The sequence below is a fragment of the Phalacrocorax carbo genome, chromosome Z (genome assembly GCF_963921805.1).
Source record: "Phalacrocorax carbo chromosome Z, bPhaCar2.1, whole genome shotgun sequence".
NCBI classification, from domain to species: Eukaryota; Metazoa; Chordata; class Aves; order Suliformes; family Phalacrocoracidae; genus Phalacrocorax; species Phalacrocorax carbo.
In genome coordinates this window covers 45,188,955-45,209,218 of record NC_087548.1, presented here as the reverse complement: position 1 = coordinate 45,209,218, position 20,264 = coordinate 45,188,955, and the positions used below count along the sequence as shown (strand labels likewise).

At 41.4% G+C, this 20,264-nt stretch overlaps 1 protein-coding gene across 1 annotated transcript; it reads left to right on the top strand.

The window, feature by feature from the left end:
- Positions 1 to 8,103: 8,103 nt before the first annotated feature.
- LOC104044960 (fructose-1,6-bisphosphatase 1) lies at positions 8,104 to 18,775 on the top strand. Its single transcript, XM_064438979.1, has 7 exons — positions 8,104 to 8,300; positions 10,802 to 10,964; positions 12,817 to 12,909; positions 13,943 to 14,086; positions 15,367 to 15,504; positions 17,204 to 17,323; positions 18,353 to 18,775. The coding sequence occupies exons 1-7, from the start codon at positions 8,131 to 8,133 to the stop codon at positions 18,542 to 18,544; spliced, it is 1,020 nt and encodes a 339-aa protein (XP_064295049.1). The 5' UTR covers positions 8,104 to 8,130; the 3' UTR covers positions 18,545 to 18,775.
- The last annotated feature ends 1,489 nt before the right edge of the window (positions 18,776 to 20,264 follow it).

Here is a 20,264-nt window from a genome sequence, read left to right as displayed (position 1 = left end):
GTAATGCTGCAATATGTCCCTATCCTGACTGCCTTGGGCATGAACAGACCAAAGATGGTCTGTGTTGGAGTGTCAGTTCTTCCCGCATATTGATTGGGTATTCCTCCTGGCAGGTTCATGAAGGCAGCAATTATCTGCCGCAATACCGAACACAGATATTGATAGCTGCATGTTACTCTGTCATGGTGTCTTTACCCTGAAGGGGCTTTTTTTCTCTCTTTCAGTGTTCATGAGGGTAGTTCATCATGTTAGCTGTTTCCACCTACACTCCTTTCCAGATTTCCCACTGACCCAGCTGGCAGCTACCATCATCTGACAGCACCTTCTCAGACTTTGGCCTTCTGAGCCACTTTCTGCTCCATCACCTTCTGTCTCTCATCTGAGATGAGAGATCAGGTTTCTTTCACCTTTCCTGTGATATAATACACTTCTCATGAGATTCCAGGTGCTCTGTGTCTGGGCAGACATCACATGTCACTGCCTCAAAATTTCTGGTTCTCGTCAACCCAGGAAAATTAATAGGCTGCCAGTTGTACCATCCCTGCTAGAAGTGTCTGTGTGTCTGTGTGAGTGTGTGCATGCATGCTTCTGCCATGCTTCAGTGTCAGCTCTGCAGTTGCACTGCCCTGGCCCCACTCACACTGTGGCAGCATCTGGCCCTAGTGGAAGACTTCCTTCAGTGCCACAGCACTTCTGATCTTTCTTAGTCTCTCCCTCTAATCATTCATACTTGCTCTTTTAAGAAAGGGGTTGGAGAAACCATTGAAAACATGTCACCAAAAGTGATATATTTGGCTGAGGTGGATGATGTAACAGCCAAATATCCCCTGTGGAATTAACATGCACTGGAAAAATGGCAACATGTCTATGTACTGAGGTAATGGGCTGGCATCCCTTTTTGCTCTCTCCAGTCAATACTGAGTCTCCCACGGTCAGCACTGAGCAGTCTTGAGTACCTCTTTCACCACAACCTATCCAGTGCTATGGGCTCTACAAGCCTCACCCCATCATTACTTCAGATGCTAGCTTGGACAGTTGGCTAATTTTTGGATTTGCAGATAAGGGCAACTATCTCACACCTTTCACTAACTCTGGAGCTTAAAAGGAGCAGGGCAGTGCACTGGTACTCACAGTAGGAAGATACCATCTCAGTAAAAGGGAAGTGATCCTGGCTAAGCACCAGTGCTGAGTTCCCAGCTCAGCTGGAGACACCACCTCATGTGGAGACTAGATCTTGGCTCTCTTGGTGGCTCTTGCTAGGTGCCACAGGATGTAGGAGCCAGTCAAGACACCTCTGATACACTCAGAGCTGCATCCATGCCTTTCTTTTTTGTTTTCTTCAAGCACTGATTACTATCCTGTTTCCTTATAGAAACCTCACAGTAACATTTTGTCTCATTCAAGAACAGGAAGGAGACTTTGCTTGTTGTTCAGATCTCTCTCAGCCAGCACACATATAAAAATCTCTGATTCTGCTTCCTCAGAGTCACACTAAAAAGTGCTTTTCCAGCTGGATCCTTGGTATTCTTGTTGCCTACTCCACGTGCTCATGCTACATTCCTCAGACTCATAGAAATTAATTAAACCAACAATGCCTGCCTTTGCTATGAGGCCCCTAGCGTGGCAAGGCCATATCTTGCAATGCTCTAGGGTTTGTATTATGGCTTACTATTAAGCTATCTGTGAGAAAAATTCCCGGACAGTGAGCACTAAAGCAACAGACAGGGATGCATATTCTAGCATCCTTAGTCCAGTTATTTATGGAGGGAGTAGGAGGCGAAAGGAGTGCATGAATGACCAGGCTCACACCCTCTCCTAAAGACCACCTCTTACTGCTACTGTGGGAGGTGGACCCTAGGCTAGATGCACCCCTCAGATCTCTTACCTATGATGTTCTGAAATCAACTGGGAACCAGTACACCTGGATAATGGAGGTTGAGGAAGCTGAAATATATTTCCCAGTGATCAGAAGCTTGATTCTGATATTGCCACCTACAGTGTTTTCTGCCTGTCTTGATGCATACTGTGTTTTGGATATCAGCCTTGTGTTGTGTGATGAACAGGCACTGGGAACTGTACTAGCACATCTGCAAAGCAAAGACTGGGGTTTAGCCTACACAACTCATTCATACCTGTGTGAGTCATGAAACTAAATTCTCAAGCAGTCTTAAAAATTATCCTTTTCATTTTAACTCTACATGTGTACTCATGCACAGGTGAATATACTTTTACAGCAGATTTTTTTATCAGAAGAAAAACATAAAAGTCAAGACAAAGTTGCTTAGTATGCATCTCAAGCAAGACTGATGACAGTGCCTTTTCTGTATTGCAGAACTGCTTGCAAGATCCAGTTACAGACTAGATCCCCTGTGTGCTAGAGACTGTACAAAGAAAGCACTAAATGGCCTTACATGTGTGATACTGTTATTATTAAAGGAAATATTTTTGCTACTACCGCCAACAGTAAATTGACCCTACTTGCAGCAATGATGGGAAGTTGTAAGATAAAATCAGACTATAGAACAGGATTTTATAACTGTCTAGAAACTAGTGCATGGAAAAGGGTTTTGAGCTACTGCTTATTAATCCTTTCACAACTAAATGAACTCTATAGCAATCTAAAGTATAGGTTTCTCTCTACACACCTTTCGCTCCCATTTTTAAAGTCATACCATCTTGCAGTGGTGTTCTAGCTGTATGGGTTGAACTTTCTTGCTAGTTCTCCAGAGCTGACCCAGTATGTGCTTGGCATGTCCCTTCTCTCCTTTATTCTGTACTGTCTGCAGTTGTGTCACCAAAGAAACACCAAGTTAGTACAGCAAAAGGGAATGCACAGAAATGCAATTCTTATATTCTTCATTTATATGCTTCCTTTTCCCATTTTTTTTTCACTCTCTCTCAAACTATGTGAACTCCCAAAGTAATCAGCCTGCTTTTCATTCTCTCACAAATGTCCTCTGTGGCCCAGGATAAAGCTTTTTCTTTGATTTTCTTTACTTGCCTACCTACATCTCAAGGCAATTATATTGATTAGCTAATGCTTATTCAGAATTTAGAAGCTGTGGCAAACTGTGCAAACTATGGATAAAGTTAATTTTTAAAATGTAATAGTTATCAGTCATTTTAAATGGGTTTATTGCTTGTACTTTTGGCATTGAACAGAATACATGTGGGTAAAGAACAACAGGGAATAACCCTGTAAACAGTCACCCAGACCCCTTTGTTGGCCACATTTTTCAAAGGCTTACACAAAAGAAGTCTTTTGTGGATATTATGCTGCAGTTCTGCATCATAGTCTATAGTAACCATCTCAATGACAGAAGAGTTTCAGGTCAGACCTTCCTCACAGTGCCAATAAAGCTGGAAAAGCCAACCACTCCTTCTTCTGTACCTTTATGGAAGAAAATACTTTTAATTGTGCCGATAAACATTTAAGAGTATCCAGAAATTCTGAATTGAATCACATAAAGTTAAAATTACCAGAGCTGAAAAGATGCCTAAGTTAGTCATTCATAGCTGAACCTCTGTGACAGTGTCCATGTAACTCATCCCAAATAGCAGTATCTGAAAAACCTGAACAGAATGTACCTTGAAATTCAGCAGTATAACTAGGTACCTGAGCCAGCAACTAAATCCACAAGGATTTAATGGGAGATCTGTCCTCGCAATCTAACCTAGGATCAGAATCTGAGAACAGAGTTTGACCTTTTATACCAAGTGTTCTTCCTCTGCCAGTCTTGAATTTTGCAGGATCCCAGTTCAAATGTAAAAAAGCAATCTTTCTTTTTTCCATTTGGTTGTTATATTGACAAATTGTATCATGTAATCATGACATTATATCACTCAATGTTGACAAAAATTATTTCTGCAAAGTGAACTGTCAAAAATTATAACTACACTTTGATTACCTTCTTAGCTTAGTATTGAGTGCACTGAAATCTCTACATGTTTTTAGCAGTTGGTTTTTTTTTTATTATTTTGTTGATATAGATTTGGAATGATTACTTAAAAGACTTCTGGTTTATACATTTTACAAGATGAGAAGTGATTGCAAATATAATATTCAAGTAGCATATTCTTTGCTCTGCTTGCCTGGTAGACTTTTGTGGATAAGTAAAAATACAGAGATTTAAAAATTACAGTTCAATATTCGTATTTCAGAGGCATGTAGACTTCCTTTCCAGACTCTATTGTCTGCAGGTTAGGTGCTTTGTCACCCTGCAGAAAACTGCAAATGTACTCTCACAAAAGCTAGTCTCACACGAAAATGCTGACGATGTTCACTCTTCCACAAGGGGGCACTAGGCAAGCACGGTACAGGAAAATCCCTTCACACTGGATTTTGGTTAATATCAACCTCATAGTTCAATTCGGTTTATTGATCACAGGGAAATCCCTACAAATTGTCACAGTAATTTAATGCATAATGTCAAATGCATCCCGTTTTACAGTTACTACGCTGAGAATTTATTTTTTAGCCAATATGTACTCATAATTACATAAGTTTAAATGTAAGTTTATACCGTCTGCTATCTTTCACCTGTGTCCTGAGATGTGAAGTGCTTTGCTATCACAGTCGTAAATAAATATTCTGGTATGCTGTCCCAGCACAGGAAATTAATGTAGGCAAAATGAAGCACTTTCTGAAGCAAAGAGACGAAAGATTAATTGTCTAGCTAGAAATCAGCCTGGTAGTTTCCCACATGGTACTCTTCCCCACCTGAAGCTCTGGACATGCTACTGCAGTTCCTTTAGATCTATCTCCTGCAGCAGCCAGGACCAGCTTCAGTCATCCCCTTCACACTGCTCCAGCTCTAAACATCATGGCATAGCAAGGTAGAGAACATCTGCACTGGTGGATTGACACTGCCTTGCAAGGAATCTCAGTGTCACTTGTTGTATGTTACCCTCCGTCCACCCAGCCAGCATGAAAATTCTGCAGCTGTGAGACTTTTGCACAAAGAAAATTTTTTTCTCAACAGAAGTGGGATCTAAAGCTGCCTTTCCCATATGGACACACTTCAGGAAAAAAAAAGGCCTTTGTGAAGGCGTTTCACTCCTGTTGTCTTTTTGGCTGTCATTTGAACCTGCAACAGGCAACATTCACAATAAAATACCTGGGGATTGCCCATCAGCCTGTGTCTTATTTTCAAAATAACTACACATTTGGGATTTTATGTGCTGGGAAAAAAGTTTATTTCAAAGAAACGTGGTTTTGGATGCTTACAGTTCTAAAACAGCTGCGAACCGTGTCTAGTTGAACATCAGAAGTTCACAAACAAGACCGTGTTTTCTTCTGTATAGAGGTGAGGTGTTTCAGCAATGTTTAATCAACCAGCACTGACCTTTCTTATCAAATGCCACAAATTTGTTTTCAATAAATGTTTAACTACTGATTTCTAAAGGGAAAGGTTTACAACACATAGAGCCTACTTTTAATCGTACACCGATTTTATAGTTACCACACAGCATGGTTGCTGTAGGGCTGCATATATGCTTTAGGAGGTTAAAATTTTTCATCTGTACTCCAAGTGTCTTTTGACACTTGTGTTACCTCCTTTTTCATTTTCTTTCTGATATCTTTCTGTATTGGCCTAAGATACGTGAAAATACTGACAAAGAGGGGAAAAATTAAGCCCAGAGTTTAGAGAGGGCTCTTGAGCTAAGAGCTCAAGAGAGTTTGGCTAAGCTAGTTACCTTTTCTCTTAACAAATGCTTATTTGAGAATTGATCAGAATAATCTCAGGATATACCTATACTGAAGTCTCTGGCTAGTACAGACAGACTTAGCTAGATAGCCTGGCCAGATAGCCAGTGGTCCCAGCAGAGAACTCACTGCAGGCTGCAGATTCTGCCCAAGGAGCTGGGGAAGTATCAGGCAATTCATGGCACTAAGCTTTATGTTCTCACAACTTCTCTACCCTCGACCATTAGATCTTAATTATTTGATGTCAAGTCAACTTTCTACACTATAATGGAATCCCAGAAATGACCAATGTATACACATATTTTGAGGCCAGGGGTATGGGCATGGGTTAATCTATAGAATATTGAGTTGCCTTGACTGAAGAAGATTATGGACATGCTATATTGCTAAAAATAATTACTTCCCCACAGTGGAAAATGTAGATCTGGATGGATGAGTGCAAACCCAGCATCCTGGTTTCCATGGTAGGAATGGAGGAGTAAAACTCTCGCCCCACTCACCTCACCAGCTCCAAAAGGGCATGGATTTCAGCTCAGAACTTGAGGAGAGTATGCATAGCCCTGTGAGTAAGGTGAAAGAAGGTAGTTCTCCTCAGGCATGGATGCCAAAACCTTAGGTTGAGACCATTTTGACCTTATCTTGGCTATTTCACACTGAAGTTCCACTCTTCCTGCAGGTTACTGATGTATTTGTTAGGGTCTTCACAGGTAAGGTAAATTGTCCCAGATCAGCGACTCTGGGGTTTGTTACCATAACTCATATACTCCCAGGCTGTTCTATCCTGCTTGCTTCTACCCAATTTAAGTGCAATCATCAAAATTTTTATGGGAACTTTGCTATTAATTGTTCTCAACTGTTTGGACTGAAGTAGCTGTTATAGGTAGTTGTAAAGCATTGTTTACTCTTAAAGAAAAAGCTAATTTCAATGTTTTGTAAATTTTCCAAAATCCACCTGCCACTCCAAGAACATTTTTATGATGGTGGGCTGGTAACCACTTGCCAAAGACTGAAATATCCCACTTGGAAGAGCATTACAGCTACTTGTATGTAATATCTTCAGGATTGTCTATAATTCTGGGCGTGGCTAAATTAGGCCAAAGCTGTGTACACTTGCAGGAGCAGATGTTTACGCATGCCTTTGAAATATGTAATGTATAGATAGGCAATGTGCTTTGCAGGAAAAAAACCATATATATGCAAAGAGGTGCACATTTTAAAAGATTTTTGGCCTGCGTTTGATAGCACCTGGAATTATTTCAGTCTGTGGTTTCAATTTTAGTATTTGAGACTGTACTTATCCAACTCATGGATGTGTTCTACTGAAAAGTAATCAAAATTTCTTGGATTTACTCCTTAGATAATGCACACATAAAATGATAGGTAGTACAACAAACCTACGCTGTCCAGATTTGTATTTGTGAAATTATTGTGTGAAAGGGTGTATCTAGGGTCAGGTGTTGGGTGAACTTGGTTTCTTTTACTAATGCCTGGATTTTTCTGATCAAACATTAGTAGCAAAATATATTGCTTGATTTTGTTGTACAGTCAGGAAGGCTGGAGACAAAAGCAGTATGATTCAGGAGGGCCTATGTTCCTAGGTGTGTCCTGTAGCAGTATTTCTATGAGATGCATTAATGTCTAGCTTTTAGAGTGGGACTTGAGCTACACCTTTCTACTGAACAGGTTTGGAGAGTTTGTTATAAAAATCTCATTGGGTCCAGCTGCCAGTGGCAGTTTGCCTTTTGTGCCGTGTTGTGGTGTCAGATGCATTGGTGCACGTGGGGTTAGCATGATCTCTTTAAACAGAAGTAAATACTTGATGGAATTGGTTACTAAATGTGTGTTTTTCCTCTACCGCTGGGTCAGGATAAGGGCGTTCCTGTGAAGAAGAAGATACTAACCTTGCTCTGTGCATTGCGTGCAGTTCACCGTAACCCACACGCCAGACTCGGAGTTTTGCAATCACGCGGTGAAACGCGGTGGACTTCTGGATTTTTGGGCACGCTTTCAGGAGCATCAGCGTCGCAGTGCGTGCACTGGAAACACTAAGAGCTACCATGACCCGCGACTCGGTTCACTTTCTGTGCCCGTTCGCATACCGGATGTGTCAAGCACCGTTTCACCCGCAGCACGGGGAAATGAGACTCGCTTTGGTTGAAAAAAAGAAAAAGCTCTTGCGGGGTTTCCCCGCCAAGGTTATTTTAGTGGGGTTGGGGGAAATGGTGGGGTGGGGCCCCTCTCCTCATCCTCGTCCTCACCCTCGTCTCCATCCCAGCCTTTCCCCGGGCCGGAGGGATGGGGGGCGGGGCGAGGGGATACCTCCCGCGCCCCGGCCACGCCCCGGCCACGCCCCAGCCACGCCCCAGCGGGACTAGTGGCGGCGGCGGCGGCGGCGGCGGCCCCACTCTCCCGGCGCCGCCACAATGACGGACCGCTCCGCCTTCGACACCAATGTCATCACCATGACCCGCTTCGTGATGGAGGAGGGCAGGCGGGCGAAAGGCACCGGGGAGTTCACGCAGCTCCTCAACTCCCTCTGCACCGCCATCAAAGCCATCTCCACCGCCGTCCGCAAGGCGGGCATCGCCAACCTGTAAGTCCCGGGATGCCGGGGAGCGGGGGAGCTCCGGCAGCACCCCACATCCCCGCATCCCCAGGGGATCCTGCCGCCTCCAGGGCGGTGGGGACGGGGGACTGTCACCCGAAAGGCGTGTGAGTGGTGTTGCCTCCCCCCACCCGCTTGCACAGAGCTGTAACTCACTCCTTCAGCATCTTGGACCCTCGATTTTCTCAAGCGAAATGGGTCCTATGACTTCTTAATAATATGAGGCATGCAGTCTTTGGCAGATGTCTGCTGCTGATAGACCTTCATGCGAACTCTCAGCAGGTTTGGGTGCTTTGAACCAGAAGACTAAGCAAACAGACAGAAAGACAAAGCCTGTCTGAATTACTGTCCATTGTAGTCAGTAGCTTGATATCAAAGCATCATTTTATGCTATGAGGAGATTAATCAAATTCAGTGGGGTTTTTCCACATTGCATCATAGCAGCTTGAGTTTCTCTATGAAGCTTTGGGTATCTAGGGCTTTTAGAAAGAGCATTGGTTAGGAGCAGTAGCATCTGTAGTCAGCCAGTCAGAGGGGAGTTGCTCTGGAGACGCATCAGAAGGAAATGACAGCTCTGGAGACTTTAAATAATTGTAACTCGTTGTAGGTAACTAGTCCCCCTAAGTATTTTACATATTGTTGATAAACCAAACTGTATGCTAGTCAGGGCTCCTTCATTATTTATTGGAAATTGTAGTAGAGAGAAAAGGGATTTGTCTCTACAAAGGATAGGAAAACATAATAAGCAAAAGGCCTCTGGCAATACAGAGTAACATTTATTACAAAATGTACCAGAAAGCTGAAAAATTGGTGAGTGAAGTTGACAAAATAGAAGGATCTGCAAGAGAGAATAAAAATCCTCTACTTTATGTGTATTTGAACTACTTTTCTCTGTCTTGACTTCAGACTTTATGTAACTGTGACAGTTTTTTAACCACTATGTGCTAGCCGTTTCATGTGCCTCCTGTGTCTATCAGTGAAGACCAGGATTTCCCATCTGTGGCATGATTTGTAACAGCCTAAGGTCTCATTCCTTATGAGTCCTACATGTGTGTCTGTTGATAGCTGCCCCTTGCCTTATGATCCCCTATGGGATTTGGCTCTCCACCAGTGCTGGGGTAGCCAGCTTTGGATTTATGAGCACCCTTGGGCAGTACATCCCCCACTGTGGGACTGTGTTTTATTACCAGTGGTGGGATTTTGCTTGGCTCTCAGCAAATATGAACAAGTAGGGATCACTGGGGCCATTTCTTTGGGTTGTCCCCAGGCTCAGGTGTATACTCAGTGCTGCCCAGCAGCAGAGGTGCAGAACAGCTGGGGAAGCCACAGTGCCTTCCCAGCTGGAGGCTCCGCACAGGGCACCCTGCCATCCCCTCCCAGGACTCCCCAACAGACGAGGCATGAGAGCTGTAGCTGTTGGCCGTACAGAGTTTCTGCTCTGAGGATGAGGAGCTGTGCCTCTGCCCACAAGCGTGGTCTCCAAGGTACATGGTTTTCTAAAAGCACTTTCACACTTGTGGAAAAATGTTCACGCTGCTGTAGCAGAGAGAGAGAAAGACAGAGAATTACGCCAGGTCTTTTTCTTTGTCTCGTGCATTAAATGGAAGAAATGCAGTACATTCAAAGCAGCGTGTTCAGTGTTATTGTGAAAACCTGAAATACGAGTATTCAGCCTAATCAATGAATTGTAGCTGAAGTACATAACAGTCATCTGAATGTGTGAAGAGCTGGCTATTGTTTTTCCTCTTCTAAGAGAAAAACTTCCCCTCTCTCTGTTTGGCATGCTTTCGAAATCACCTATCACAAGGTCCCCTAGTACTTCCTGATGCCAGATGGTTTGATTCTGCTTAGCTGGCAGGGGTTTTTTTGTGCTCCATATTTGTATTTCTCAGTTTTATTCCCGAGGAAATGTTTACTACTTAAAATCAAAACTGAAAACGTTGAACCGTAAAAATGTTGATTTACCTGTGAGCAAAGTGTTTCTACTGCAGTTTGTACACCATATTGCTAACCAGGAGCAAATTGCATAGGGACTTATAGTGCAACTAGTGTTGGCAGGTTCATGTTACTTTTGAAATTTTCTAATGAAGTCTTAGCTTTTAGGCTGTGCAGCTGTAATATTAAAGCCTAGGATTCAGGGGCAGTATTTAGGACTTATGAGCTCATCAAATAACACAGTTATTGTAATCAGCCTTCACAGCCTGTTCTGGCTATGTTTGCCTATAGTTTAGGGACTATTCAAAGGTGATTCCTTGTTTTGTGTTCCTCACATTCAGTGTCTTCTATGTTTGCCACCACAGCTAATGTTAGCAGCAAGAATCCACTGGACAGAAATAATAAAAAAAACCCCAGGCCTAGAGAACTAAGATATCATCAAAAAGCGCTGTTTGTTTTACAAGGTGTTTTACAAATACAAGGTTGCCAGAGACAGGGTGCTTTGGAAGACATAGTGCCCATTCTCACGAAATGTTCTCTTGCCATTGCTCTAGCTATGGAATTGCTGGGTCTACCAATGTGACAGGAGATCAAGTAAAGAAGTTGGACATCCTTTCCAATGACCTGGTGATTAACATGCTGAAGTCATCCTTCAGTACATGTGTTATTGTGTCAGAGGAAAACAAAGATGCTGTGATAGTGGAAACTGAAAAAAGGGTTAGTAGCTTTAAAGGTTCTTCCTGCTTGATTCCAATCAGCCTTTACAGGTATATTGCTTCAGGTCTGAGAAACTGAAACTGAGCTAAAATTTCATAAAGCATGTACTTTTCTATATTGGCAAATGAAGGGGGGGAGGAGCGGGTGGACAGTGTGTCAGTCAACATTTGTCCTTTCTGTTATTTCTGCTCTCGAGACTGATGGCTGTTGGTTTTCTTTTTTTCTGTATTGTTCCTCCCTACCTTCTTTTTACCCCCCCCTTCCCTTTTTCTAATTCTGGAGCTGTCCCGTGCAGGTCAAATCTTGAGTCCTTTGATTCAGGCAAATTCTCTTTGAAGCCCCTGAAAGACTTAGCAACAATGGAAGAAAAACAGGTTTTACTTACTTAGTATTTATATTCACACATGCACTAGCTGAGTGATAGTTCCTTTTTCCTAGCTAATATTTTGGTGAGATCATGGTGAAATCTGAGAAAAGAAACAACTAAAACATAATTTAGAAAGTAGAATAATGTTTGCTTTATCAAAGCAGTTGCCTCTTTCTTTCCTTGTTGAGAAATCTTCACAATTGATTTTATAGGCATTGGATGAACAAAGATTGCTTTAGATCTCAACAAATAAGATTTTAGTGGTATTATTGTCTTATTTTAATTTTTATTAAAATAATATTTATATTAATTTTATTAATATATCATTAAAGTTTAATTGATCCTATATTAGAACTACAATTAATATTAAATACAATTAATAGTTATATTATAAAATTAAAGTAATTGATGTAATTATGTTTATATCAAATAATAAATTACTAAATAGAAACTATTAATATTGTCTGATTATTAAAATAATATTTAGTTATATGAGTTAGATAATATATTACTATCTCTCAAAGATCACTGAGGGAGGCTCGGTGTTATTAATTTTCTAAACTCAACGTGAGCTAATATGGTGTTTTTATCAAAATTCTTACCAGCAGACTGGAGCATTGCTGGACTTAAATAAGTTTCTGGCATGAGTGAAATCAAACGAAAAGCCAGTAAATATTTACTGCTGTTATACATTATTATTAAAATGACTGTAGATAAAATATAGGGCAAATAAGTTATTTAAAAGGTACAGCCGATTCAGCTGTTTTTTCTGTACTGGCAACTTCCTGTACCTACAGGAACCCTTAATACAGCAATAGGCAGGGGCCATTCTTTTTTTGGGGGGGAAAACCCCCAAAACCCAGGGTAATACCACAGGCTGGTTAAGGTAATTTCTGTGCACCTGTCCATTCAGAGCACAGAGTTTCATTAAGGAGTTTAAAGTGGAACATGCAATAGAGTGAAATGTATAGTTTATAAATGTCAGGTATTGAAGTCCTTTTTGATTTCTCTAATTTTATCTCTAAACGAAAAAGGCTTATCTTCTTCATTTTTCTTTTTCCTTATAATTCAGAAAGGCATTTTGTTAGAGACAAGAAAGTGTAACCTAAATGGTAGATATTACAGGATGTCTATCAAAATGGATCAGGATTAATTAAATGGTTGAAGCTGAAGTATTATCTTTTTTTTTAATATGTTAAAAATTATGTAGGAAAACTTCACCTTTCCCATTTCACCATCTACTACTTACTTTAAAGATTTCCCAGCTTCTGCTGTGGCACAAATCACACAGTTGAAATCAAGAATGAAATCTGGGCCAAAGAATTTCTGACATTTGCATTCAGTTCCTTCATGATCTAGAAAAGGCTTTCAGTTTATAATGCTTTGAAAGTCTCTGAGAAAATTTACCTATGGAATTGTTTTTATTTGGGGGAAGTGGGTAAATAATGTCACTAATCCAGTTGTTCCCTCTTTCGTATTTCCTAGGGCAAATACATAGTCTGCATAGACCCTCTAGATGGCTCATCGAACATTGACTGTCTTGTTTCCATTGGGACCATCTTTGCCATCTATAGAAAGGTAAAATGCTTTCATGTAGGATAGGAAAAACTGTTACTGTGCACCTTTAGATGAGATGTAACTGCATGTGAAGGATTAATAAAGTCTAACAAAACTTGTTTGTGAAAGAGACTCTCAGGACCAGCTTTAAGTCAAATCTGCTATTTCACACTCTTGTATAAAACATTTGTGAGGGATTTGCATGACTCTCTTAGAAGATGAGGTACCTACAGGTACGTGGAAGCCTGGCTGATACTTAATTAGCCAGCTAAAGGAACTAACCCTTACAAACAAATCAGGTCTTAGATTTCATGAATATTTGTGTTTGAGACAAAACACCACGTCATTGTCATCTACCTGGGGAATGTGCTTTCAGGTTTTCTTGTTCTCTGTACTAATAGTCCTGTTAGCCTGAGGACAGGCTTCAAACACAAACCAGAGCTGAAACATGGCATGTGCACTTGAAGTGTCTAATTCACTCTGAAAGGCAGAAGCCTTGTCTGAAGGAGCTTGAAATACTGGACCTACATGTCACAAGATGGGGCAAAGAGTAAGTCAGATAAAATGCACCCAACTGTCCATTTTAATAATCTTTTGTATGTTGTCATACATCCCAAAGAAACTATTTTCAACTTCATTTTTGTATGAAGCAAAAGAAAACAAAAAAAATCCCAAGCACTCTTGATCAGCTGTGAACTCTGTGAGTCATGTTTCATTGCTTCCTTTCCAACTGTGCCTCGGAGTTTTCCTCTGAGCTGTGTTCATCATCACCCACTAGGAGGTACACAGCTCTATATTATCTCCTTAATCCTTTCCTGCTTCCTGCATTCCAACTAGGCTTATACAGGAGCATTTCTAGATCAATGTGTTTGTCTCCCCCATATAATTTGTATTAGTGCATCCAGTAGGAATCTCAATTGTGTGATCATGGAAGCATTTGTGCCACCTAGTGCATTGGTATGGAGTAGAAGACTGTCCCTATCCCAGAGAATCCAGTTACGTACCAGCTATAGAAATGAAGTAAAACTGACTATTCTTATTCTTCTTATTCTAGGCATCCCCTGATGAACCTTCTGGGAGAGATGCTTTACAGCCTGGGCGTAATCTTGTGGCAGCTGGTTATGCTCTCTATGGGAGTGCCACAATGTTGGTACTGGCCACTTCTGCTGGAGGCGTCAACTGTTTCATGCTGGATCCGGTGAGAATCTCTTCTGTTTCTGCTTCTTTATTAGGGCCAACAAGGTACTGTCTATACAAACTGCTTGTGCTCCCAAAAAAATCAAACAAAGGAGCAATTCTCAACCTAACATGGAGAGATGAAGTACACATAATAAGCCATCAGCAATTTTTTGCGTTCTGCCTGCCCGCTGCAGCGGTGCTATGTGTGATTCAACAATGGGAAGACAGCCAAGTCAGTGAAGCAAATATGCTGCATGTGCCAAATCACGTGATATTTAAAATGAGCTGTTTTCTGCAGTGCAGAATGCCCTTTAAGACTTGTTTGTCTTTTCCTTGATGATAGGACCTTAGTAAACCAGAGAAGCAGAAATATTTAACCACCTTCTGTGTTTTCAGATCCCACCATGATGTGTAAAATAGTAAGTGATGTGTGTGGGTACGTTTGATGTTCTAACATGCATTGACTGTGTGAGCTTTAAAAAACCAAACCAAATCAAACCGCAAAAAACAAACAAACAAACATATTGATCATAGCGGAAAGTAGTTTGCTTTAGTGACCTTGTGTTTTTTTTTTTTTATAATCAGTCGGTCAGGCTGTGCTACCTGCCAGTATTGAAGTCTTAGAACCTGCAGTGGTCAAGCAGCAGAAAATACAACTTGGTGCTCCCTGTTAAGTAACAGCTTAAGTAGCTGCATGTATTTTTGTCTATATTCAGATAGCAGATTTAACTTTGAGCATGCGTGCACGTTATTTTGTTTATTTTTAGCACTAACTTGGATATTTACTTAGTGAAAACTAAACAGACCAGCCCTTGGTTACAGAGATTGGCTGTCTTGACTCCAGGCTTCCAGTTAGCCCAAGCTAGGATGAACTGGAATTTATTAGTATATGCAGCTATTTGAAGAAGTTTATGCATTGCATATGCATTCATACGGCACTCTCAGTTTCCGAACTCCTGAGAGCTGTACTTTTATTGTAAGTCTAGCAAAAGAGTGGAGACCTAGATAAATTTACAAGGAACAGCATTTTTTTGGCGTAGAAAAGTGACAGAGAACTGAGAATGGTGGTATGAAGACCCTTGCATGCCCCAGGATTCATGGTCTGCCTGTGTTTTATGGATGAACAAAACACTTTGCATCTAGACTGCAAATACCACTTTTTCATATGTACTGAAATATTAAAGAAAGTGGCAGCTGTAGTAAATCTTTCCTGAACTGTGTGTATGATTGTTTTTTCCCTTGGTTCCTAAACAAATGAGCAATTAATGTTAACAGGTTGTTTTTCTTTCTTATTGTTAGGCAATTGGAGAATTCATTTTGGTGGATAGGGATGTGAAAATCAAAAAGAAGGGAAATATCTACAGTCTTAATGAAGGCTATGCTAAATACTTCGATCCTGCAGTCACAGAGTATCTCAAAAAGAAGAAATTCCCTGAGGTAAAGGATCTTGTTTCAGAGGAAATTTCTGATGACAAGCAACACTCATAATTTCCAACTTTACTATCAAACACTGTCTCATGCACTGTTCAGAGCTTGTTTTCCTTTATTTTCTGTTTAAAGTCTGTCTTCATGTAGGACCGATAATTAGATCAGCAGCTGATGTGGCCAGATATTTCACCATCCCTCAGCACTGCACCTCTTTCTTATTTTTTTCCTTTCTTTCTTTTTTTTTTTTTTAATCTTCTTTCCTGGCTCGGGGCCTGAGTAATGGTGCTGGAGGCAAAACTGGGCATTTCATAGTCAAGTAGAGAGGAAGTCTCATCTGGTGAGGAAGAAATTTGATCAACATGTGTGTTAGATTGCTGCTTCCTCACTGTAATGTCCAAGTAGAGGGAGAGCTGAGTGGGTCTGGCAGTGGATCATTGCTTAGTGGTTACACAAGCTGGGTCCTGAGGCAGTGTCTCACTTGGAAAGCTAGTGTAGTTTCAGGGTCTGCTTTGTGATTGTGCAGTTTCCTGGTGTCAGGAGGCCTGAAACTCTGAGGAATGCCTGTAAAAATCATGTCTGTTCTCATATCTTACACCTGACATCACTGGAATTATTACAATGGCAATGAAATGTAAACATTTACTGTTGTTAAGAGTTCATGTCCCTTCTTGACTTCTTGATCTTGTTTTGAAGAAAGACTGGTGTTTTCACCTAGAATCATGCCAGGCTTAAGGTGTTGTTTATTGAGATCACAGGATCACAGAAAGGTAGGGGTTGGAAGGGACCTCTGGAGATCGTCTTGTCCAACCCCCCTGCTTGAGCAGGCACACCCAGAGCAGGGGGCACAGGAACGCATCCAGGCGGGTTTTGAATGTCTCCGGGGAAGGAGACTCCACAACCTCCCTGGGCAGCCTGTGCCACTGCTCTGGCACCCTCACAGGAAAGGAGTTTTTCCTTATGTTCAGGTGGAACTTCCTGTGCTCCAACTTGTACCCATTGCCCCTTGTCCTGTCATTGGGCACCACTGAAAAGAGCCTAGACCCATCATCCTGACACCCCCCTTTAGATATTTATAGGTATTGATGAAATCACCTTTAGTCTTCTCTTCTCCAGGCTGAACAAACCCAAGGCTCTCAGCCTTTTCTCATAAGGGAGATGCTCCAGTCCCCTGATCATCTTCATAGCTCTCTGCTGGACTTGCTCAAGCCGTTCAAGAGATATCAAAATGTACTCTCTTGAGTATACTAAGGAAATAATGTCAGTAGTCAACTATTAACTTTTTCATACCAAAAAAAGTTGAGAAGCTGGCAAAAATGGGAGGAAGAAGTAGAAAAGGTCACTTCTTTTGTTCCTTGATATTTTTTTCAACTGTAAAAGAAAAAAAAAGAACCAAAATAAATTCCTAGCAGTTGATCTTTTTGCTACTAGAAATGCAGTATTTTCCAAGGGTTAAAGCACTGAGGGACAGCTGGGGTGCATTTTCTATTGTTTGGTCTATCGCTTATCTATCCTGAAATCTTCTGTCAGTCCTTTTCCTTGGATTTTCCCAATTAGAAAACGAGGAGGAAACTGAAATTTTCTCCAAAACTACTTTGAATATTATCAAGGAATCACAATATGGAGGAGTTAGGTATTAGGACCACTAAGGGGGGAGGGGCTGTACCCTGATGTGCTCAAAAGTTACATTTACTTAAATGTCTTTCTGTAGGATGGCAGTTCACCATATGGTGGAAGGTACATAGGATCTATGGTGGCTGATGTGCATCGCACACTGGTGTATGGAGGAATCTTTCTGTATCCTGCAAACTCCAAAAGTCCCAAGGGGAAGGTAAATCTGAATAAGGCCAGTTATAGAAAAATATATTATTATCTAAATATCTATCTAAATTATCTAAAAAATTATATTATCTAGATATTTCACTATCACAGATCGGTGTTTTGATTGCAGAATATGTATTTTATAACTTGGTAGTTTGCATCTCTGATCTGTGGGTATGGCCACCACTTGCACACTGTCATGACAGTAACCTGTTTTTAGGTTTTCAGGGCTGCTGCTAACTTGTTTCTATTGTACTGACTTCTCTTTATCCCCAAACTTACTTGGATTATGGAATGTAGCAGTGGATGTGCTGTTCAAACAGGCTTCTCTGTACCATCTCAGCCGAAATGGTGCTGCTGGCCCTGGTCAAGCAAAACATTACAAAGCAAAGCAAACAACCCAAATTACCCTGAGATTCCTATTACAAGCTAGTATGTAAGAAGCCTAAATGTAGTGCACCCCTTATGAGAAGCTCTGCCAAAGAGAAAACCACTTGCATCTTGTACTTGGTAATGCTGTCCCAGTGGAGGAACTATGCCTGGCTGCCTCTGCCAGGACGACAGTCACTTGGGGAAGGTCATACACTTACAGGCTGACAGGGAACTGTTTATTCAGCAAAGACCTTTCATCTGTTTTGTAATTGTCCATAAGTTATTGCTTCAGGTTGCAGATAAGATGCAGTTATTCATTAGAGAAACCTAATGGCACACTCAGGGCCAGTGGTTTTCTTTCTTTTCACCCAGGCCTATGTGGTCTGCTGCTTTGTTAAAGGTTGTGTCTTACATACAAGCTTTATCTCTGTGTAAAGAGCACAATGCAAACCTGAGCTATGGAGAAAGACACACATTGAGCAAATCCTGTATTCACTGTGTTTTCCTTAAAAGAAAAATCCACACAATTTCATTCTTAAGTCAAAGTTTATGTGAAATATGGAGTACTTGGAGTGATTGAATTAAATCAAACACCGAATATATTTACATTTCATGATTCTCAGCATTGCCTGGGCTGAGCATTGCCATTTTGGTTTTTGTCTTCTAGCTGAGACTGCTCTATGAATGCAATCCTATGGCTTTTGTTATTGAGAAGGCTGGGGGTATAGCAACAACCGGGCATCAAGCAATACTGGATGTAGTGCCTGAGGATATCCACCAAAGAGTGCCTATTGTTTTGGGATCTCCTGATGATGTGAAGGAGTACCTTGAGATAGTCAAGAAGCATTCAGCTAAGTAAACAAAACTCGCTCCAGCCACTGTGCAGATGGGAAGGAATGCCTTACAGGTGAACCAAAGAACACATTGCAGTACTGGAAGACTGAACTGTCTGACCTCTGTAGCAAGAGAGCAAATGAGCCATATTTTCATGAGATTTTTTTAAAGTGAAATCTTGTGCAATTGGATTGTGCAATGAAAGGCATTGAAAGATTGCATTAAAAGAAGCATTAAAAGTAAAAGCAAGGGAAAATATGTTTGCTTTTTCATTTACCATTTGTGATTACACAAAAGCCACTTTGTTACTGGGAGCTACTGTGTTGCATTCAATAACTTAGGGGAAGACTCAACTTTCTCAGACAAGCTACAAACTATCACTGGAACATCTGACTATCCTGTTCTAAAAATCTTTGGGGGAAGACTCAGCAGCCTTCTACAGTGAATGACCTTTCCTAGACCAGCCTCCAGTTTTTTGGCAATAAATATAAAAGCTAATGTGGACACCTTGACATGTAGTTTCTAGGCCCCAGAAGTTACTCACTGTACTTCAGGCTGGGCTTATTCTGACTGAGAATTAACATTTGTGAAACATGTACATGTTATGTTAATTCTGACACATACTGTTAATATTGCCAGTTGGCACTCTATCAGATCCAGTTACACAAGGATGGAGAATGACATTTTCGAGGTGGACTTTGAATTGGATAAAGAGCATGTGTAGACAGCTTGGTACCATTCTGCTGTGATGAGCTGGCTATATTTGCCAGAAATTAACCTACTTGCCTGATGAAAAAAATGAACCTGTGTGTTGCTAGCAACCCTCACCAGGTGTTCTTTGTGTTATTTTGGGAGCATGCATTACCATGGAAAAGGATTCTGCTGCACAAGCAGAAGTAAATTGCAAAGATCCCCAAAAGCATACTGACATTTAATATGCTGATTCAGAGCATTGCTACTGGGAGCATGATGTTGGTGCTTGGGAGCTAGATGGGCTCTTCACCCGCCTGGGTACTGTTTACGGCTATGGCTCACATGCTTTTTGAATCAGTCCAAGTCTGCAAATCTTTGACATTTTGCACTGCCCATTTACCTTCGCCAAACTCAGATTAGGGGGCAAGTAGATGTTGCTGTTGGGTAGAGTGCCACTGGACATTCTCACTCAAGCCATAGCCTAGGAGCCCCTGCGCAATGTCTATGAGTGCAATGAGCTATACACCTGCCCGTCTGAGGTGTCTAGATACATCAGTGCAGATATAGCCTGTCTGAGCTTGGTTCTTCTTGTAAAACAAGAAGAAAAGAGTGAGGGGAACCCAGAGGCCATGCTGCAAAGGCATGCTCTGTGAGGGCTCACACACAAAAAACCTGGGGGCCCTTGTTCTGACACAGGTTGCATTTGAGACATTTGGAGGCATGCTGGCAAACCTTAGATGGGTGTATATATGCACCTGTTCTCTGGAGTGACGGGACAAGGCATTTCTCGTAGGCACTGGGTGGCCTAGTTTCTGCTTAAAATGGTATTTCTGATGAGGCTTTGTTAGTGAAGACAGGGCTTTCAGGGACCTGAGCCCTTAAAGGATGTAGGCAGTCCTGGAAATTTCCATGGAGCTCTCGTTCTGCCTGTGCACCCACTTTTCACACTGTGAGGGCCTAATTCTGGCCCTGCACAGGATTGGGCTCCTTTGTAGGCTAAACTTTTCTCTAGGAAAGGAGCATACTATGGCTTACATACTTTCTGTCTTTTC